At 32.5% G+C, this 19674-nt stretch overlaps 1 protein-coding gene across 1 annotated transcript in view; it reads right to left on the bottom strand.

The window, feature by feature from the left end:
- Positions 1-19079, bottom strand: part of LOC113392237 (putative uncharacterized protein DDB_G0282133) — a 51190-nt gene extending 32111 nt beyond the window's left edge. Inside the window, exons 1-2 of the mRNA XM_026628558.2 lie at positions 18632-19079; positions 1788-2147 (exon numbers count right to left, since the gene is read on the bottom strand). Of these exons, the coding sequence (XP_026484343.1) occupies positions 1788-1904 (117 nt within the window). The 5' untranslated portion in view covers positions 1905-2147; positions 18632-19079. The remainder of the gene's footprint in view (positions 1-1787; positions 2148-18631) is intronic.
- Positions 19080-19674: the final 595 nt, after the last annotated feature.

The following is a 19674-nucleotide window of genomic DNA, read 5'->3' as shown; positions in this document are numbered from 1 at the left end:
AAAGACGTAACGTTAATAAGTTTTTATCGAAAATCACATGATTTTAACAAATCTTAATTATTCACTCAAACATTTTTGATTTATTTAAACAAAATATTGAAGCTCGAGATGAAAATTAATCAAAGCCAAATACGCCAAAACATTTATTAAAAAACAAAATGATATTAATAAAGATAGCGAATAAAAGTTTCAATTCATTTTGATGAAATGTCAAAATCAATAACGATAATGTTACATTCGTGAAAGTGCAAGAACATTAGATCGTCACGTGTGATAGTTAAGACAATGCTGGCCTTGGTATCTAGCACGATAAAGATTATACTTGCAACAACCGAGACAATATTGGTGTAGAACAACAACGAATAAAAGTTAACAAGACATCAGACTATTAATCTAGTCGTATAAAAATAACTAAAACAGTTGCATGTGACGAAACTGTTCTTAATTTTGATTAATGTAATAAATATATCAATCAATCATTAATTAGTGGTAGAGTTCCTATTTTATAACAAAACGAAATTGAAAGTAGTGTTCTAAAAATGTCACACGGTCTTAAAACTAGTTGACTAAGTTTGTCTAAGTATTAGTATTCATGTAGACCTCATTCAAAATTACAATCAGATCTTTTTACGACAGATAACAAACCCCGTAGCAGAACTAATGTCATAAATATGTTAAGTATATTACAAGTCCAATATTAACCTTACTACTTAGTATGTTTTTAGTGTTTTGGCACGATACGTTAGAAAAAGTTTAATACGACGTAACGTGTGAATTCTTAACCAAGTAATATTATTTGATCGTGTTAGTGGTAACAATTATCAAGTTGTACAATATTTGTCAATCTTTTACCACTATTATCATGCAAAATTGTACTCACTTCCATTAGGTACATACAAAATTAAATTATCAAATTTTAGATCAGAAAGTAACCAAAAGTAGAGATTTATTTGATATTTACTTGTGTATTTTTTGAAATGAAACAAGTTATAACATGTGGCGTTGTTAAAGTGACTGTGCTTGTTGTATCTTTAAAGTTGATTGCGGGTAATGGATAAGATTATAATATAAATATTCGTGGTGTTGCAATGCAACTGTCCGAAGTGGCAGATGACATATAACTTTCTCTCGAATGCCTGAACTCTCCAACCCGGACGCTCGGCTTTTTGCATTGTTTCAGTAAATACAATATTGTTATTATCGTATGAAATTGAAAGTAATTGTGGTGTACGCGAAGGAAAATCGAAAGCGAATCGTTCAGTTGCTTAAATCGTTGTAATGAAGATTACTGTTTTTATCTTCTACAACAATGCTTCTCTTAATTACAAAATACAGTTTGTGGTGCTTTATCAATGTATGTGTGTGTGTGTGCGTTTTCGATTAGCTTTTGTAATATCGTCAACCAAGCATAGTCCAGAAGTATCTAACCTTGTTTTATCTCATAATAGTAGGCATCCCATGTTAATATTCTCATTTGCAAAAAACACATGGGTATACAAATGCATGTATGACATCTACTAATTTATGATTTGTATTACTACCATTTCCGTTAACAATTAAAATTGTTCACCCATACTTCTATTATGAATTATGTAACAATCTTGACCAGTTTTTGCTGCGTGATCTACATTAGTACAAGTTGTAACAGGATATAAATTTTTACATTCATGTCACTTGACTTGGATAAATCTCACGAATTCGTATGTAGTTAAGATTTCCTCTGTAGTTATTAGTTCCGCCTACGATAAATGATGATTTATGACTAAAAAAAAATTAAATAAACTCACTCTTTCACAGGGCGGTGGCATCGTGGCATCTACTTCGGTGTAGATGCATAGAGTCGATTTCCTCGACAGCGAGTCGCTGGCGAGACTGCTGGAGCTAGACCCCGTTGAGAACTTCATTCTTCAGTCTCAACCAGGTCTTGGACACTTTGAGATCAAGTAACCTCCAACTGCACTTCCATGTGGTGTTGCCGGCACATCACACAAGTGTCAGTCACTAGATCTCATCAGCTTTACTCCAGACTTTTCGCTAATAATGGCAAACTTCAGCACAAGTGACAGAGCGTCAGATTTTCAAAGTCAGGTGTGGAAATTTTCTTGCGTTGTCAAAGTCGATTCGGAATTTCCAATGACTCGATTACCCTGAAACGAAGAAATCGATTATTCTTAAGTGAATCAACTACGTAGAAAGCGAATTGATTCCTTACACGATTGAATTATTAATTAATGTATTGTTTGAACATTTATGTTAACGGTAGCTAATCCAAAGATATATTACTGATTTATACTTCTTACAATATACATCTTTCTCTTTTGACACGGAAATGTACTAACAAGTATTTAAGTGATCTGTTGTTGTAAATACAATCGCCTACAGTTGTGTGGTTGTGATCACGTTTGAAAATGGCGTTGAAAGTGTTGAAATGCATCAAGGACTTAGCAATTTAGATAAGCCGATCGACATTCTGATATACGGATCGAATCCATTAAGCGTTGATAGATGAGCGATAGCGATAATGTATGCAATTTACTATTTTAGATAGCTTATGCTATTTATAAACTATATAGTTTGTTATAGATACGATAATTGAAACAATAGTTCTTGGTGTCATTTGATTTCCTCATACTTCCTATGAATGATAACTATAGAAACTAGGCCATTTTTTTTTCTTCTAAAATTAACTGCTGATCTAATGTTTTGGAAAATTCTTATTCTACAACACTTAATATATACTTTAAATGACTTCAAAATGTACCGTCAAAGTTTTTACTTTCTGATTTGATAAATCTATCAATCTATAATAATATATTCGTTTAATCAAAACTTTAAATCATTCCTCAGATGACGATAAAAAATATTGTTATGAATCGTAATACAATATGCAACTATTAAATCTAGCTTCATTTATATAAAGAGGCTTGGTTAGGTAACGTTTCAATGCAGTACACTTTACATAAACCAATATAACCAAAAGATAATAGCGAAATCAACTCCATGTTCACATTTACCGTAATGTGTTACCTTATTGAGTTAAATTTACCATAAATGCAAATTTACTTTCTCAAGAGGTGTGATGTCGCGGATTACATTGTGACTCAGTTATTTAAATATTCATTTATAGGAGTAAATGTGGACCTTATGGAGGTTGATTTGAAAACTCAAATTTAAATTGCAACGATTACACTTAGTATCGATAGCTTAGCAATATTCAATAAATAAGATTGTTGACAATATTACAAATATAAAACGTTTATTTTTGAAAGAAAAGGTTCATGATGTAAATTTATATCTTATAAAATGTTACTTCATAAATTAATACAAAATGTACTATTGTAAATTATAAGACTGCGTCCTTCGAATTACAAAGGAAAACAGTGCATAACACATGAGAAAATGTGCAATTGCAACAACTAAGTAATTAAAGTCGGGCCCTGTCGTAAAAGGCTTAAATAACAATGATTTACTAACTACTTAGTGAGATAGTGTTGTTTATTAATACCAATTACTGTTTATTAGTGAAATGGTATGAGTCATCGTAATCATTTAGAAGTTTTAAGATGCTTACATACAACATTGAACGATGTCCCTCAATAACTATTTTTTGTTCTTTCTTGAATATCAATGTAATATGATTTATCGATTACTGTTAAAAATAGCCAACAATTAGGACTAAGCGGTGAGACCGAAGCACGACCTGGCCGATGGATAAACACGTAACTAAATATTTCACGACGAGTTGTTTATATAAATATGATAATATCCCACTTTTCTTTCAGGAAAAGCGATTTGACACGCGAACATTCTGAATCTATGATTAGTGATTACAAGGCAGAGCGGGCACAGGAAACGTTGCACCTTATGCGTGAAACACATTGACCGACTGTCCGGTATGTTTCAATGATTTCGATTACGTGGACAGGATATTAATTTACATCTACTTTCGAACAAGTAGATGGAGTTATATTACGTTAGCACCAAGAAAATATGTCAAGAAATTGCAGTGCAGAAAACCGTGCGACGTTTTACGTTACCTACAAATAATGATGTTAGGCGTGAAGCTGTGGGTCCATAGTGGCGTGATCGTCCCCTTATACTAAAAAGCGTAACTGATCAGTTGGAACAGCACGCACCGTCCTCAATTAATGACGATTAAACACGCAAACGTGTGAAAGATATTTATACTAACGGTTTGCATAAATGTATTAAATAAATTGAAAATTCTAGTTATCAGCGGCTTTACTATCCAATGTTAATCCCACTATGCGTAGTTAACAGCTGACATTTTCAAAATTACTTTTCTAATAAAACAGAATAATTATCTCATTAAAGTTAATCAGTTTATCTGACATTGAAAGATTGAAAATAAAATATCTTATATCACGAAATGATTAGATACCAAGTAAAACTATTGTGCTGCTAAGAATGCTGTTACTTAAATATAAAATGCACACGATATTTCTGAGCATATAACAGTCATGTACTCGCTAAAAATAAAACTACGTCAGCACTGATAAGACCAGTAATCCTTTTAAGAAACAGTCATTAAATGCAAGTTGAACATAACAATATACTCATAAAACTATTATTAAACGTGGTGCTATAATTTGATTATGTTTCCTTTCGAAGTATCTTTAATTCTAAAGATATAAAGATAGAGGTTCAATGACCAAATTCTAAGATCAGGTACGAAGCAAAAAAATCCACGCTTCCGCAGTATCTTATTTTTGTCCATAAACATTAATTGCTTTTAGTAAACAGGTTGGTTTCGGTTCAAATTATGACGTTTTCGAAGTTTAAAAAAAATATTGCAACTGACTTATCATAAGTTTGGCAAAACTGATTTTCATTTTTTTTTTACTTATGTTGGGTGTTTATAAAAGGCTTACTAAGTAAAGGTACGTATGATTCAGTTCAACAATGCCGTGATTTACTCTCGGGTCCTACTGTCCTAAAATTAAAAGGACGGTCTACGTCCTTAACAATGCCAATAAAACGTGGGTGGTCATAGATAGAGATCGTCGCCAAGATGAAAAAAATTGCAAAGGTTATTAAAATATTGTTGTTGATGGACAAGTGCGATAAGAGTGGGCCCCCGTGTTTTTGCTACGTTTTTTGTCTTCAAAACTAAAATATGAAGACGTATTTGCTTGATTTACATCTTTTAATGTCCGAAACACGGATATAAATTGGTCATGACACTTAAATGTGATTGTAATTCTTCAGTTGTTGCTTCAATCGCACAATGAAGTCTTAAATACCTAGGTCACGATTCTTTACTATTTGTGGTCTAAGCATAGTTCGAAGCTCTCCGATATAGATTTGAGTTTTCTTTAACAACTTTGGCGACCGTAGTCTGAGTACGTTTTCGAGAGTTCAAGTATTTTTATAGGTCACATATCTCTGTATGGCTTGAGGTCAACAATATCCTTGAATGTGTCATAAGCTTGTTAACAAAATTTCGGTATTACAATATGCCATATTGTTTGACCGCCTTGATTATTTAAATGGTCGGGTCACGATTTAGCCTCTATAAAGTCCAACCTCTAAAACTTATTTAATTTAAAATACAGCTTTAAGTGGTTTATTATAGTTTGAATAGATCCGTAACGATATAATTCTATTGATCGAACATTTAACTTCGTAACATTTAACGAATGTTATTAAAAATGTAGATTTTTTCGTGCTTATTTTTATTATTATAATTGTTAGTAGTAACATTGTTTAAATGTCAAAAATTTTTGATTTTACGAAGAAATGGAAAACAATTAAACTTTAATTAAAATATATATTATAGGTACAGCAAAAGAAAAGACTCCCAGTGAAAACCAGTTCGATACTGGTCCGTCTACCTGTGATGACTGTTACATTCCATACATTTTATTAAACCTTTTTGAACCAAGCAAGATATGCTGTTATATCATTTAACAAAAGCTATGGATATTTTTTATAATTAACCTTTAAGGGTCTGATGAGATGTCTGCTTTTCTGGTTTAATTGAGAAAAATAAGAACGATATTATGTTCCATTTCATAAACATTTGATTCGGTTACTTTCAATACGAATGCTAAAACTCTCAAGATAAATGATTATCTTTATTAGCAGAAAAAGAGAAATGTGACATTTTGAGTGTGAGTCTTGGTGCGAGCTAATATGGTACTCTTGAAATTTTAATCATTAAAACTATACCAAGAAATCTAGCCACTACTTTATTTAGTACTACGTGTTTGTTACTCAACGTTTATTGATTTTGGGCACAACACGATAAAGGGTCAATTCAATTCGTAAGTACGAATGGAAAAAATTTAAAGTATTCAGAATAATATTTACATTTATTGGAGTGACACCTTGAACATGACGAGGTTATATTTCAGGATTCAATGTGAAGGCCACATTTATATATCTTACATAATAATGTTTTATTATGCAACATATATAAACTCATAAACTTAGGACCTAACGTTGCTGTTCCAAGACTCTGTAGACAATATAACACACTCTAGGAACAAAAACGACATTGATATTCATCGATATAGCTTGTCCAAATTCAAAAAGTGTCTCGTTAAACTTTTAATCTAAAAAAGTAGCTAAATCAGTACTTAAAATTTTAGTATTTAAGTTTATCATTTTAATTGGATTTTTTACCGTTGATCATTTTTTCACGTTATCGTAACTGTTTTTAAATATTTATAAGTAGTGCATGCTGTGGTCTTCTATAATTGAAAGACGCATATTATAAAATTAACATTGATTCGTTTTAAGGATGCGTCTTTTGTTGAACACTCATAAATTAAATAAATAATGAAAAAGAGATTAACAATTGCCACGTGTCCTCCTTATTCTAGACTCTAAAATCTACTATACGATCATAAAACATAAAATACTATACGATCAATAAATGAGACACTTAAATATACAAAATAAAAATGTAATAAAATCTGATACGTCTTTTCTTTTTTTATGTATAGTCATATCTTTCCCTTCTTGGGAGTTATGACAACATTTCATCAGCATAACAGTTTTGAAAAGAAACAAAAATCCTCGATGTTCATCATATTGATTTAGATTTTCTAGAAAGAAATTTCTATTGAGAGTGAGCATTTCTTTTTCTTTCTCCGTAATTATCTATTACTTTATTACTGGAAATATTTATTTCAATAACGTTAGGTTAGTAACACCGTAGCCGGACCTTTCCTATTCAGCAATGCAATGCGCCCATTATCCTTACTTATAAGCCAACCGGATATCCATACTAGTAGAAACAGGTCATGCGTTGTACTTGTTTATGGTAACCACTGTACGGTTAGCAATAAAAATAACTTCACACTGCTTTAACATTTCGAATTTCGGCACAATATTAATATAAAAATATTTAAACAAACGTTAAATATTTCTTCTTTAAAATTACTATTCGAAATAATTTAAACTAAAGGATTTCCTTATTTTTTTGTCAACTCTTCACAAACTGGTTCTAGGTAACATTATAAATTCTTAAGCCATTTAACCCGTTGCGTAGTTTTTCAAGACATGGATAAGCCATTGATGCTTGGAACGTTACATGCTTATAACGCAATGTAAATTAAATAGTTCGCACGGTATTCAGAGACCCATACTTCGAAGTTATGCAACGTCTGATTTCTATTACAAAAAACAAAACATTTGTAAAATCTCTAGCGAGATTGAAACAATTACCTGCGTTATTAAAGAAAAGAACGAATAACAAAACAAAAACGACTCCTTAACCTTTTAAAGATGAAGCAATTTCAGTGTAACTCCTTATTTGGTTGCAATTCCATAAAACGTTTCATAAAATTGAGCAAACGGATAAAATTATAATTACGTCACCCATACACGACTTTGGTAACACTGACGTAAAACTTAATTGCATGGCACGTGGACGATTAACCAAATATTTGTTTAGATTGTTGTGCTCTGGGTACGTCATCTGCGCGTGCCGTACACTCCGGGTCTCGTGTATCGTCTACTAATGCTTAGTGTCTCCATAGACTTTGGACTTTTGATCGGCCGATATTTTAATCGCTTGCTTATTTGTCATAGGTTATGCTTTATATAGATTCGTAACCAGCGAACTAGATCTTTGATTCTATTACATAATGTTTATCTTCTCTTCAAGCTCAGTCTCACAAATGTATCCGGTGCCCCGGTGTCAGATAACGGATGCGCCGAGAAATTATTTAGTCCACCAACCTTTCTCATAATGCAGTAATATGTTAAGGTATCATGTCGTTCAATCTGAACACATTCCATTAAAATATAATATAAGCTTTCAATTTTATCAAATTCGTCACAATTCGGTTTTTATATTTCCTTTCTAATTAAAAATTGAATTATATTCTTGCAGTAGCCTAACTTAATAATACAAATTTGAATTTGTATTAGCACATGTAGCGAGATTGTCTACAATTTGTAATTTTCAAAATGCCGTGAGACACGTCGTCCATTGGAAGTTTTCATAATGAATTTAGCTCTATAATTATAAATTAAAAATTTGAGGTACGAACACGTTGATTTCACTGAATGATTTGAAGTCGGTTAGTGTGTCCAGCGAGCTAGGAAGTAGCCCAGACTAAACATCGGCAGATTGTTCAATCTGTAGTCTGTACCAGTATAGCCTACTTTTTGTATAAAATTATGCGTTTTAAACCGCACTGTTTACATTTTGTAACAATTTGTTTACTTTTTAAGGACATTATTTAAATATTAAAATAAATGATATATGTTTATTTATTTATTAGGATGTGTTCATCTTTTGTTTTTATTTTTATAAAATTGATAGGCGGCTGGGCAAATGTTAGTTAGGCTACCTTATGTTAAGTGGTCACCACGGCCTACACATTGGCGCTATATGAAGTATTAACTATTCAATACATTAAAAGTGGGCTGCTAACCTTGATGTTATATCCCTTGTGCCTGTAGTTCCACTGGCTTTCGAACGCTTCGAACTAGAACACAACAATACTAAATATTGCTGTTTGGCGGTAGAAATTTAGATAAGTGGGTGGATCATACCCACTACCTATTCCAAATACAAGACTTGACTCGATACGATTGGTCGAGAGCTTTGAGCCTTGATAATCTATGAAATACATTATGGATTCACGAAAAAATGGTGTGAATGTTGACGAAACTATTATCGGACTGAGAGTAATTGGGTATAAGTAGTTTAGTTAAATAATGGTATTGTTAACAATTATGTGTTATGTATTATTAACAAATATGTATTTATTATAAATCAAGAATTGTTAATAGTGTACAATATAGGAGAGCAATTAGCAAATCGCAAGGAATACGTGAATCTAAGGTATGTTTATCTTTATTCTTTCTTCAATTGGAATAAGCTATGCATTATCACTAATCCATAGATCGATGCGATATGATGATTTCATAAATTAAGAAATACTTTAGCGTTAAAATTACTGAAATTATATAAATTAAAAGAATACGGTAACATTCTCATTTTATTGTTAAAATTATACATTCAATAAGACCGACAGGTACAGTTAAATTGGATTAGTGATCCAGTTGCGAGGTGGGCAGGCCAAGGACTGTTATATACTAAGTTATTATTTATTTTCGGCTTATTCCGAAGCCAATAAAGGAGTCGACTGCATATGTACCGGGTAAACAGGTTTTAACGCTATTGCTACAAATCTGACGAAGCCTTCGCACGTTTTGTTGCTACTATTAAAAACGAAATAGGATAATGTTGATAATATTAGTCCAAATGTCGTGTTTCAAATTAACTCCTACTTATGTTTTATTTATTCTTTTTTTTCTTGGACTCTTGTCTTGGTAAAAAGCATTCAGTCCGAAATAAAACAAAAATACAATATAACGAGGTTTTGCAGTTCGAAATTGGAACTCAATGTTTTTAATACGACTTTTTGGATAATCACTGCAGTTTTTGAAAGTAATTAAGTATCAGATAAAATTGTTCGCTAAGTTATTGTAATATTAATCCGAAAATCAAATTACGTTATATAAAATATACAGTAATATCTTTAAGCTTATTTTCAAATATAGAGGAGAAAGTAATTTCATTTGCTATCAAAATTTATTACTTTTAAGCATCTTGACGTTTAAATTAACTTTATTAGAAATGTTTTAATAAATTCTAGAACCATTAAGAACTGCTAAACAAAAATTCCGAATTTGAATGGCAATTTAAATTTACATTCCATTCTAAAATCTTTTTTTTACTGATTTATTATTCTTCTATAGCAACAACCTTGTCTATGAAGTACTTTTAAACTATTTGCCTTAAAGGGACAACACTGATCCATAGTGAATATAGTTCGTGAACTAATGTGGAATAGTTTTAATGATCGGTTTCTCAACCAACATAGATCGTGATCGATTGGACCGTGAATAGTAAGGTTTTTAGCTGACCCAATTAATACTAAATGTCGACACATTTTGGTACAAGAGTTTTTTAAGCAACATATATGTAACAATACAAAAGTAAACGTTCAATTTATTTACATAGTTAATTTATGAAACTGTTTTACAGCAAAACTTTGTATTGACTCGAGATGGCTCAGTTCTCTCAGGTCAGTTACAACGCGTGCATCTTAACCGATGAAAGAAGGTTCAAAGCCGGGCAAGCACACTGAATTTCCATGTGCTAAATTTTTTATAATTCGTCTCGTGCTCGGCGGTGAAAGTAAACATCGCGAGAAAACCTGCATGTGTCTAATTTCAATCGAATTCTGCTAGATTTGCAACCGAGAACCCGCATTAAAGAATCGTTGTGGAATTATCACCAAACCTTAACCTCCTCAAATGGATTGGAGGGCTTAGTTCAGCAGTGGGGAATTTCCAGGCAGTTACTTAGTTTAGTACAATACTTTGCTTTCTGTGGTGTTCTGTTTTAAGAGTAAATAAGTCATAACAACTTATTTACCAAGGTAGATGTAAGGGATGGTTTATATTTTTTTCATGACGGACGGTGGTGAAATCTTATCATTCATGACCTAGACAGCCTACATATTCCAAATAAGTATAAGTAGCAATGGATTTCAAAATCTTTTCAATCTACAAGTATAAGCAATAAAAACTGATACCGACCTTGCTACCCACTATCTGATGGAAATTCGTTTCATAATCTATTATAACCGATACGGATCTACAGATCGAGGAATTTGTTTCTCAAATGCGCTTATTGAAGCTATTATTGTAGGGCATTTATCTATCTGTAATCAGTGTCCAATTATAATTATAGATCTATTCACTAACGAAGGTGCGCCCCTCTACTTCTAATTATTATCGGCGTCCATTGTCCATGTGTGAGTGACAGTCGTGCTTATAAAATGTCTTAGTGTGCGTGAGACGCTTAACAGTGGAGTCAGCAAAAAAACATTAGATTACATTATTAAATTCATTTTATTAAAACGCCGATAAATTGACAAGTATGGGCGCGTATTTTTGAATGAGATCTATATTGTTTATATGATATCTCGTTTATCTAGTTGCTTATATATGTACATATAGGTATACCTTGTTTTCATTGTGTTTATTCATTAAACCATTATCATATAGAGGAAGGCCAACCAATGCTATGATGGCGATGATGTACAAGTGCGAGAGAATACAATAAAATTGTCTATTTAAACTATTTTCTGTAATGTAAGCAACAAACGAGCAGGAGGCTCGTCTGGTGGAAAGCGGCTACCACCGCCCATGGACATCTGCAACTCCCCCTGGCTTGCAGGTATGTTATCGGCCTATGAAGAATAGGTAAGCACTTTTCTTGTGAAATCGCTTAGAAAGTTGGTTCCGGAGAGCGGTTATGAGAGGAAGAAATTGCTTAAAAAATCGCGCTGTTGTGGACTTCCGGATATTGAGGTGGTGTGGATGGAACTTGGAATTGTTTTAAAACATTTATAGTTTAATAATACAAATAATAATAAGGCAATAGTATACAAAAGGAATTATGTTTAAAGCACGCATTATACAGTGGCAAAGTAGAAAAGAGTAAATAAATAAATTGGAATGGTCCTTATCGCGTACCAAATACTTTGATCATGAAGCACTTTAGTATATTCCACTTTCCTATCGCATTCCTTACGTCCTTGCCAACGTCACACGTCACAATGTACCATCTGAGCAAATATACACAACGAAAACATACTTTATTTTAGTTCATACCATTACGAATTATCTTTGCATTCGTGTAGGAAATTCCACTTGTTTAATGACATGGCGATAAATTAAGAACGAAATTCAATGCATAGAAATACATGAAAAGGTTGGAAGAAAAAAAAAGTCATTGTTCATTTGTTAAATGACGGTCTGTGAATACATTTTGTCGTTTGGTAAACCCAATTTTCTATACATAACAGACGGTCGAAACATTTTTTGAACACTCGCTTGTAAAAAACATTGGCATTCTTGTAATGGTTCAGTTTATATTTGACATTCCAATGCTATCAATAGATCAATGTATACTTTATTCAATTAGGCTTGTAATAAGACATTTTCAACTGTCATTTTATAAATTGAACTATCTACCTTTGCCAGCGTTTGAGGAGGGTGTTACCCTACGACCACTTTTTTGACAAAATGTATGCAAATTCCATCGGTTGAGACCGACTAGATATTATATTATTCGTATTATACTTTCACACCTTTTTACCGATTATAAATTTAAGCTATGAATGTCGTTAAAGGGGGTGATTTGTTTAACAATTTTCCGTCTTCTTTCGAATGTCGATCAATGTTGTCAGAATGAGAGAAATCAATTCGTTAATTTTATACAATACTAGTTGTCGCCCACGGCTTCGCTCGCGTTTAAGGGGGTTGGTTGTCATGTATTTGGCAAAAAAGTAGCCTATGTCCTTTCTTGGAGTTCAAGTTTGCTTCATACCAAATTTCATCTAATTCAGTTGATTGGTTTTACAGTGAAAGAGCGACAGACAGACAGAGTTACTTTCACATCTATAATACTAGTATAGACTAGTATAGAAATAGATTATTGCCATTGAAAGGCACAATTTTACACAATAAGTTTAAACTTATCGTATATATGTATATATACTTCTGACAAAATTACTAAGTAACAAATGAGTACTTTGTTGCTAATTTATGTTAGTTCATATAAAACATAACGATACTTATAACATGTACTTTAAAAATAAAAAATAAAATTACAGTTTTTAATTAGGACTTCATTTTCACATACGACCTTTTTCACTTACATAGCGCTTTGTTTACTGGAATATAATCGTACTTATTATTTACCACGGCAATAGCCATACCTTAATCAAACAAAGACGCAAGCAGTTCAACAACTTTACCTATAACTAACCGCACGAATAATTAATAAGCTCCACGAGTTTGTTTATAAACAATTGATTTTCTATTGTTTTATTACGATGTGAAGAAATAGTACCCGCTGTATTTAGCAATGAATGAAATATTTCCGTTTGAAATTCAAAACCTAGGGATTGTTCTACATTCAATTGTTAATTGAGTTTGCATACACAACAGGATGCATTAATAAAAGCCGGCGATTTTATTAGAACACGTGACAGATGCATTTTCGTTCTAATATTTAAAACGGTTATAATATATCGGTATGCATTTGTGTTTTCCGGAAGATCCTTTTTGTTTTTATTTTATTAGGAGTAAATGGGCTAAGTGATGGTAAAGGATTACCAGCGCGCATAGAAATTGTAAGAAATATAAAGCACTTCGTAAACGGGATGATATGATGAATTTCACTACAAATGTTCAATAATAATTATAGTATCAGATAGAAATCTAAATACATACATTTACAAAACTTTAGAACCCATTTCATGTAACTTACTTTCGTGAAATATTTGCATCACAAAATAAAGAAAAATATTCTATGATTTTACGAATGATGAGAATGAGAGACGGAAGTGGTTTCGATCATACACCACAAAACTTGTGCACAATGAACACTACTATCGTATTTTTATTTTGAATTCAATAGTATTTGTAAAAAAATCCTTAACTATCAACGTAGTGTTTTAAAAAGATAAGTAGTCGAGAATAATCACACGTTTTTAGAGTTTCCTGAAAAGATAACACGACGATAGGGGCAGGCAGTCTATGGAAACATTGAAGACAATACGACCAGATGTTTCCGGTTCCAACCAATAATTTGCAATCCTGTTTTATTCCTTTGTAACGTATTAGTGTGAAAAAGGTTCAAGGCATTGTTTGCTATCTATGAACACCTAACTTTATGGTATTTCGTATAAGAGCAAATGTTAGATTATGATGTTCTTCTAACGCCAAGTTACTTCTTACTGACTTAGTAATTTTGAGTTTCGGTTCGAAGGGTAAGTGAGCCAATAAAACTACAAGCACAAGGGACATAACATCTCAGCTTCCAAGGTTGCTGTAGTGGCGAAGTTTGGGATGTTTAATAGTGTTTCTTACAAAGCTAATGTTTCAATGTGGCCGAATTCTCCGTCCCTTGAGAAGTTAACTTAAGCAAATATTAAATGCTATAAATCAAACAAATGACGTAATCTCTTTTCGACTACAAAGAGCGGTAAAAATAACATTAAGTTTTAAAATCATGAAGAATAGTATGTAATACAAGAACAATTTCCATACTAATGATTCTGACTCATAGAATGTAACTTCGTTGATGGTCTCACTGTATCTCTGCGAACACTTAAATTGATCAATACGTGACGTGACTGTTATTGTTTTTTGATGAATTATCTCCGAAATAAACCTTAAACGAAATGTTATCTTCGTATTTTTTTAGATTGTGATTCTCGTTTTAGTTTTAAGGCGACAAAAAATTCTCACTGTTCCTTTTTCGAGTAGCTTACCACGGAATAATAGTTACGCCTCCTTATACTTGTAGTTACTCTACTTGTAGTACTTGTAGTTTATTAAGCTTTATTGTATCTCGTGTCGAAATTAATAACGAGAAAACAGAATAATATCCGAGTTTATTGCAATCAGCAACGCCTATCGGTAGAATAAAATCAATGGCAATGTTCCGAACGGTAACGATTCTCTACTTTAAGGTACTTGAAATAATTTCAATTTATATGTTATTAAACTTTTTTTTTCAAGCGGTCATCCATTTCTAAACCTGTCAGATAACTTCTTGCGGGGTATCTGCTATCACTTCTAATGATTGCTGGTCATTATCTTAATGTTTCTCGCAAACCGTGAGTAATTTGACGTTTACATTTTATTTCTTTTTTTTTTTTAAACATTAAAATATTGAAATTGGAAGCAAGTTGCAATTTTGAGGTCAATGCTGCCAACATTATCGTTTTCTATTATCGTCAAACCTACTTGAAGTGTTTCAAACTTTGAGATATATAATTAACTATAATATTTGAATACTTAATTAGTATCAACGTCTGCGTCCGTTAACTATTATTCTGACCGCAATACATTTGTTCAATAAACATTAACTTAACAGTCTAAGTAGAAACTATGCGAATTATACAAGAAATTTTCACGCTAATTTGGACGAAAGAGGATATCATTATATTCACTACAACCTCATTGAACGAAACTTTCATCAAAGAAATAACAAACTGCGGATTGAATAGTCGCGATAGTTCACACATTTATGTTGCATTAAATCTCATCACAAAACAGGTGTTCTGGTGAAATGTCCAAGTCTGAGCGCGTCACGCATCGGAGAAAGTGTACTACAAAACGTACCTGTGACTGGTCTCCAATTGGGTTACGGCCTCGAAATTCAACGGCCACGGGCGTTCTTTTTTCGTATCGCGAACCGACTCTTCCGAACCGGTTAATACCGTCCCATACTGACCGTGAACCGATATAAATCACACGACAGATTCCGTAAGTCTTCTCCGTTCGATCGCTTGTTCTATTATAAAAGCGTTACATATGTAAATTGATTTGTTGAAGTTTAAACGGACAGCGGAGAGGCGACATGTTTTTCTAAATACTGGTATCGTTTCTTTTCAATGAATGACATTTTGTCTATAACGTGTAACGGTACTATGTTACTTTCTGAATGAAATTTTTAATTTTCACTTATCACATTGACCTCTAAATTAACATCGGAATTATCACCGAGCAAACAAAGTATGTATAGATACGCAATTTGTTTGATATCTGAAGGTTCACCTTCATAAATTTCATTTTCAATGATACGATAGATAAACATTGTAGCCGCATATATTTAATGAAATAGGTGTTTTAATATTTATCATGTAGATATGGTGCATAATAATATAAAATATGTTTATAGTGATTATTTAAAATCGTTTTTAAGCCAAAGAATTTTGATAAGACAAGAAATTTGATCGTTTCTCACATTCCTTCCCGAACATTTCGGAAAATGAGACTTTATTGCAAAATTGCGAGAAAAATCTTCAAAACTAGGAGGCGTTGACTTTGTAAGGTGACATTAAAAGTGTTGGCAAATCGTTAAAAAGATTCCAATTTTATCTATAAGGCAATTTCGAAAGTTGTTTAACATTAATTGTGGAAATATTCTGAGCTTTAATGTCTGAAGACATTTAAGTGTATCGATTTTAACATGAGCCAGTATGTTCCGTAATTTTATTTTATACTACATATAAAATTATTATTTCGAAACATAGAAAGGTTCGATGATTTTCGTTATTTTGTTTGAAAATCATTTAAGGCCAATTACACAAGACTGAGTAAATTTTGTTCAGTCGATAAAGTTTTTTTTTTATATGTGGTTATAGATGATAAATAGGCGACATATTACTGATGGTAAGTGGTAAATAAATGGACACTGGAAGATATATTTACCATTTCACATATTGTTAATGCACCACCAACCATACGGGTATAAACCCGTAATAAGTTTGTGTGCTTACTCACTCACCCTGCAAACCTGAACACTGTTATGCTAAGTATTGCTGTTTGGTGTTAGAATAAGTGACGAATGTGACCAACCCAGACAAGTTTGCACAAAGCCCTATGACCAAGTGGAATGTTTGTCAAATAAAATGAATGCTAATTAACTTTCCGTTTTAATTTATTGTTATGGGTGCGGTGTTTTTGTCGACAAAATGTTGTCGTTTCGAAATTGCCGGGATTCGATTCCGTTTTTATGGAAGGATATCAGTGCGTGTCTTTTTGTTCATAAATATTTATAAACTCTTGCGTATTTTGAAATGACATCGATTATTGATTCCGAAACATTTTCACTCGAAGTATATTGGCATGATATTTATAAGAATAAGTTTTTATCAAATTCAATTAAACGGTTACAAGCATGTGATTCGAATGTCGTTACAATTTTTAAATATCGTATTGACCTGTTGATACGAGGCTGGAGGTGAATAGTGGAACTTCTCACAGGTAAATTAAGACTCAGAAATAGGGCAATTTTTTGACGAGTTCCAATACACTGACTAGCGCGTGGATTCAATCTAATTGAAGCAACAAGTCTTTTAACCGGTTCAAATAGTTTTCGATTTATTTATTTAGTCGTTCCAGTAAATCAGTAATCCTCGTGTGAAGACTGGAGCTAGCAGCGATGTTCATTTATTTTTTGACGTATAAAATATAATAAAATACATAACACGCGTTTTTCAGTGTCAATTATATCTATTAAACTATTTACGCGTTCGTTAGAGAGCACGTGTTTAATTGATGTGTTTTGTTTCGGACGAGATGATAAAATGTCAGCGAAAAAAGAACAATAACGTTTTTTTACATCATGAATTCTTCACTTTCCCCATCTTGAATAGCAATGCTGAATATATATAATTATTTACGTTTTTTTTTTAATGTTACATTATTTGACGTACCAGATATAATATAGATACAAAATAATACAGCCTAAGAGACATGCTTGTTCCTTAAACAGATTTCTTCCAGTACACAATGAAAGAAAAAAAAAAAGGTTAAGCAAATAAGTAAGCGCTTTTTTGTTGTTCAACAACTTATTGGTCAACCAAAATCGAACCGAGTATACATGCCCGTTGTAGCGTCAAAACTGGTTGTAAAAGTAGACAGATCAAATCACAACCGGACGAATATTAATAAAAAATCGCCTGTGACAGATAGTCACACACATGGTGTTTTAAAGCGTTTTGTTTTTTTCTTCGGATACAAAACCGTAACTAGTTGTATCCTGAGTTTTTATTCATGTTATATCTGGATTAAACATGTATGTACAAATTCATGATGAAAACATTGAGTTAAGCATCTTATTTACTTTCTTCGCTACAAGAAGGGCCCTGTGAAGTGTAACTTAACATTGCTTAGGGTATTGCTTGACTCAAACTTTAATTATGTTTGTAATATTTATGAATGTTATTGAATGGCTCGCTTTAACTCCGATTTGTTAATGTGACGTAACTTTTAGGGGTAATTTATATAATTGTAATTTACGAGTGTAATTAAAATGTATACATATATTTAAACATACTGGAGTTATAACTATACTATGCGACTATTATTTTTTAATTAAAAAATAAAGCATTATATGCATTTAAAATGTACAATTTCGATAAGCATTATCGAATATTACTGTTTACAAATATTTAAAAAGAAATCCAATTACTTTTTTATATTACGCTCATAAAAGTTACGATAATAACAATTATATTTTACATAATATTATAAAGCAAGTTACTCTTACCTTGAATGTTTCGGTAATCCGCGCTTAAACGCCGACTTTGAGTACACAATATTTTACAACACTACAACAATAGCACTGGGTACACGCAAAGTACCAATCTCAGTTCCGAGAAGACAGTTTACATAGGTTTAAAAAAACAAAAATACTCAAAATGTATTGAAAAGCGGCAACGAACAAAAAAAGCTAAGTTCAACATTCTTTATGGAATGTTTGCATTTCAACCCGCCGAAGTCTCGATCGACCTAAGATTATTGTACCTTCTTTATAAAATAAAACTATTTCAAACTTGCACGTCACTGTTATTACGAATTGAAATAAATAAAAACACTATGAAACTGTAAGTCAAAAAAGTTTGTTTCATCGTTAACTGTCTGTCACTTTACGGAGCGCGCCATCGACACACACCTATTCTGCCCTGTAGTTCAAACCAATATGGCGTCGGCCGTCGGCCGCCGGTGGTGAGCGAACGCAAACCGCGTAACGAACGAACGGCGCAGCGTGAATGGTGAAGTGTGATGAACAAAATTGAACGAAAATATTAGGATACCTGCTTGACTACAAATATTAATATATTTTGTAGAAATTAAGCTTTACCCCCTTAGCAGCTTAAAATAACATAACACAAAAAAAGGATTTATGCAAAAAAAAAAAAACATAACTTATACAATATTATTGACTTTTTACCTAATAATAACATAAATCATATGTATTTAGTACTAAGACATATAAGACAAGTATAAGATTTTTTTTTATTTTAATCTTGTATAAAATTATGACGGCGACTTGCCGTATTATGGTCCAGCAGCAGATAGTGGGACAAGAATGGAAAAGGTCCTATCTTGCTCGGTCGAGATGGCGAAGCAGTCGTCGCGGCCAACTCACAATCCAGACACCCAAGGCTTAAAACTTAAAAGAAAGGGGGATACTCTGGCCCATGGACGCTGTGGACCTCGCATGTCTTATTTCAGACGGCACTCAGGATAGTCTTGAGCTACCTTATGCACTAGCGAGAAGTGCGACAGGGTTTGAAATCACCCTCGCAC

This window comes from Vanessa tameamea, chromosome 5 (assembly GCF_037043105.1).
Source record: "Vanessa tameamea isolate UH-Manoa-2023 chromosome 5, ilVanTame1 primary haplotype, whole genome shotgun sequence".
Taxonomy (NCBI): domain Eukaryota; kingdom Metazoa; phylum Arthropoda; class Insecta; order Lepidoptera; family Nymphalidae; genus Vanessa; species Vanessa tameamea.
Note: the sequence above shows the minus strand (reverse complement) of the source record. Positions and strands in the feature narration are given on the sequence as shown.